Below are 3,246 nucleotides of genomic sequence, written 5' to 3' on the forward strand. Positions count from 1 at the left end.
TGGACCCCAATGGTGGAATGACAAATAACGAATGAAAGAATTACAAAGTGCAATTCGCACTTTAACCGTTTTTGGAGCAAAACAGCTGTAATATGTACACATGTGTGTATAATATATTTTCATTTTCGAAATAAGTAATTATAAATAACTATTGAGTAAGCTCCATAACATTGGAGGAATGTTTGAATGCTCTTTTTTATATGAAAACTATTTATTTGGGAACAGATATGTTCATAGCACAATTGTATTATGAGCAGCTATTATGAATATTGAAAATAAGATGTCAAATGGGGTTATCAATACTTATGTTTTAACATATAAATAAGAAATTATGCTTTTTAAAAGTACTGCTTATATTTTAGTAGTATTAAAAACAATTTTCTTTTTTTTCTTTTTTGAAACAGCTTTTTTCAACATTTTTGTTCAACTTTCGCAAAAATTTTGTAAAATATTTACAAAATTAATTTTTTGTTTTCTTTTAAATAGGAAAGGAACATAACACTTTTTTTTTTTTTTTTTTTTTTTTTATGTTCATTTAGAATATAGCCCGTCTTCTTTTTGATATATTCTTTTTATAAGTATTGAGATACAATAATACTTAAATGCAAATTGAAAAGGGCAAAAAAAAAGAAAAAAAAAAAAAAAATCAACAATAAAGTAGATAGATAAAGAAGATAAAATGCTGTCATATTAATTTTGCGCAGTTGCGCCTTCACGCGTCCTACTACTGGCATTTGTGAAATTCTCTTTTTTGGAGTAATGGTTTTTCACGTAGTGTTCTAGCGTAAATGAACACACATATAAGCATGTTTATATATATACATATGCACATAAACATGCTTGCGTGTAACCATAGTCCCCTTTTTTTATAAAAACTGCATTATTTTACTGTCTTTCTCGTCAAGCACTAAACGAACGTAATAAAAAATTTAAGTACAATATACAACATGTCCTTATATAATTGATAGGGGAAAAAAAAAAAATTATAAAATAAAAAATGAAAAAAAATGGAATAAAATAAAATAAAATGAAATAAAATGAAATAAAATGAAATCGAATGAATATTTTGCTTTCCTTTTTCTGTTTTATTTTGTATAACCGTGCGCCCCTTAATTTTGGTACGCTCCATATCGCTGTCATTTGTCATGGGTCTTCTTTGATGTGCGCATATATGCAAAGTGTACTTCTTTTTTTTTTTTTTTTTTGTTTACATTTCATTAAGCTTCATTTCATATCTTTGTTTTGCATTTTGATCTACTACATTTGAGAAGTAACTATTTGAGATTTATTCTGTTACTCATTATGTAACTTTTTTTGAAAAAAAAGAGAAAATGGATGATTATATATGAACTTCAAAAAAAAAAAAAATTAAAGACCGATTATGCTAAGTAATATCATAATGAAAAAAAAGACTTGGTTAGAGCCATCAATATACAAGCTATAAAAAATATTTCTCTTACGAAATATAGTTATGTGTTCCAAATGTAAGTACTTGTAGGAAGGAAAAATAAAAAAATGAAAACATAAAAAAATGAAAATATAAAAAAATTAAAATATAAAAAAAACGAATAGAAACAATAAATAAATAAAAAAGTAAAAGCTTCCCATAGGCATGTCGTAGAACTTTTCTCTTCTTGTAATTTCATTGTAATACACGTAAGGGCACATACATAAATATATACATATACATGCTACAAGAAGGAGAAACATAGAACAACAAGAACACGTTGTTTTAATGTAGGCATCAGTCGATGGATGAAATTTCTGCATGAACATGCATGTGAAAAATGAAATATATTTTTTATACTTATTTTTATACTTATTGTACACTTATTTTTATATCTATTTTATACTTATTTTTATACCTATTTTATACTTGTTCTTATATACCTATTTTATACTTGTTTTTATATACCTATTTTATACTTATTTTTATATTTTTTTTTTAATTTTATTTTTTTTCTTATTTTATTTTTTTACTTCTTCTTGCAGTTGTGCGAGTTCTTCCCGAAAATATACGCTCTCACAAAATGTGCATGCAGTAAGATACATGCTACCGTAAAAATAGACCACAAATTATTGGCTCTCAAAAATTTGACCACTTCTCTTTTTTTATATATACACATTATTTTATTTTGTAATTCACTATCCATTTTTCTAATAGCCAATTTGTGGAATCCTCTTATCAACATGTGATAACTGTGAGCGTTGATTTTATCGTGCTACGATATTTATGCTCCATTTTATTTTTAACTTCCTAGCACAACTACTCACTACAAATGTAATTTAAAAAAAAAAAAAAAAGAGAAAAAAAATATTTATACATAAATAAAATAGTACTTTGTTATTTTTGAAATAACTAAAAAGTAAAAGAAGAAAATTTTATTTTATTTTTTATATTTTCATCCTTTTTATTCTTTTTATTCTTTATTCTTTTTATTCTGTTCATTCTGTTCATTCTGTTTATTCTGTTTATTCTTTTTATTCTTTTTATCCTTTTTATTCTGTTCATTCTTCTTACCCTTTTTATTCTCTGCAATTTTGAAAAACAGTTTTATGTAACAACATTGGTGTATATCACTGCCAGCATAACAACACCAAAAAAATTTTCATTGAAATTATACGAATAGTAAATAGTAGCTATTTGCTATAGATGTACGTATATATATTTATATGTGTATGTATTTTTCTTTTTTTTAAAGTAAATTCCAGTAAAATTAACAATCTTATTTACAGTTTTCGTAGTCTCAACTTTGCCTTTTTTCTTAGTACAAAATGAACGTTTTAAAGTTTTCAATTTTTTTGATAATTCTGTTAATCAGCTTGATGGAATGCCGATCTTCACAAGAGTTAACCCCAAGTCAAAATGTAAACAGAGTTAAGGTTTTTGAAGAGAGGATGAAAAATCTTTCGAAAAAGAAGAAACTAGTAATAGCAGCTACAGTTTTAGGAGCATGTCTGTTGGTAGGAAGTCTAATTGGTGGTGTTAGTTACGGATATATAAGGCATAAAAGAAAAAAAGATATGGAAGACGAGGAGTTTATACATATAGAGAGTCCTGTGAGAAATAGGGATAGTAGAACTGATAATGAAAAAAAATACAAGGGAGAAAAAATAGTACACTTTTATGAGGGTCCACCCAAATCAGGCACAATAAAAAAAGATCAGGATATACTGGGGAATGCAGACATTCCAAAAGAATCATCAGCTTATGACTTAGATGAAGATATATTTGTAGACGCATAA

The 3,246-nt window shown here is 26.0% G+C and overlaps 1 protein-coding gene across 1 annotated transcript; it reads left to right on the forward strand.

The window, feature by feature from the left end:
- Positions 1 to 2,826: 2,826 nt before the first annotated feature.
- Positions 2,827 to 3,246, forward strand: MKS88_000052 (uncharacterized protein; the record flags this gene model as incomplete). The annotated part of the gene is made up of 1 exon (XM_067219755.1): positions 2,827 to 3,246. The coding sequence occupies one exon, from the start codon at positions 2,827 to 2,829 to the stop codon at positions 3,244 to 3,246; it is 420 nt and encodes a 139-aa protein (XP_067075941.1).

This window comes from Plasmodium brasilianum (assembly GCF_023973825.1).
Source record: "Plasmodium brasilianum strain Bolivian I chromosome Unknown PB_00_01, whole genome shotgun sequence".
Lineage (NCBI taxonomy): Eukaryota > Apicomplexa > Aconoidasida > Haemosporida > Plasmodiidae > Plasmodium > Plasmodium brasilianum.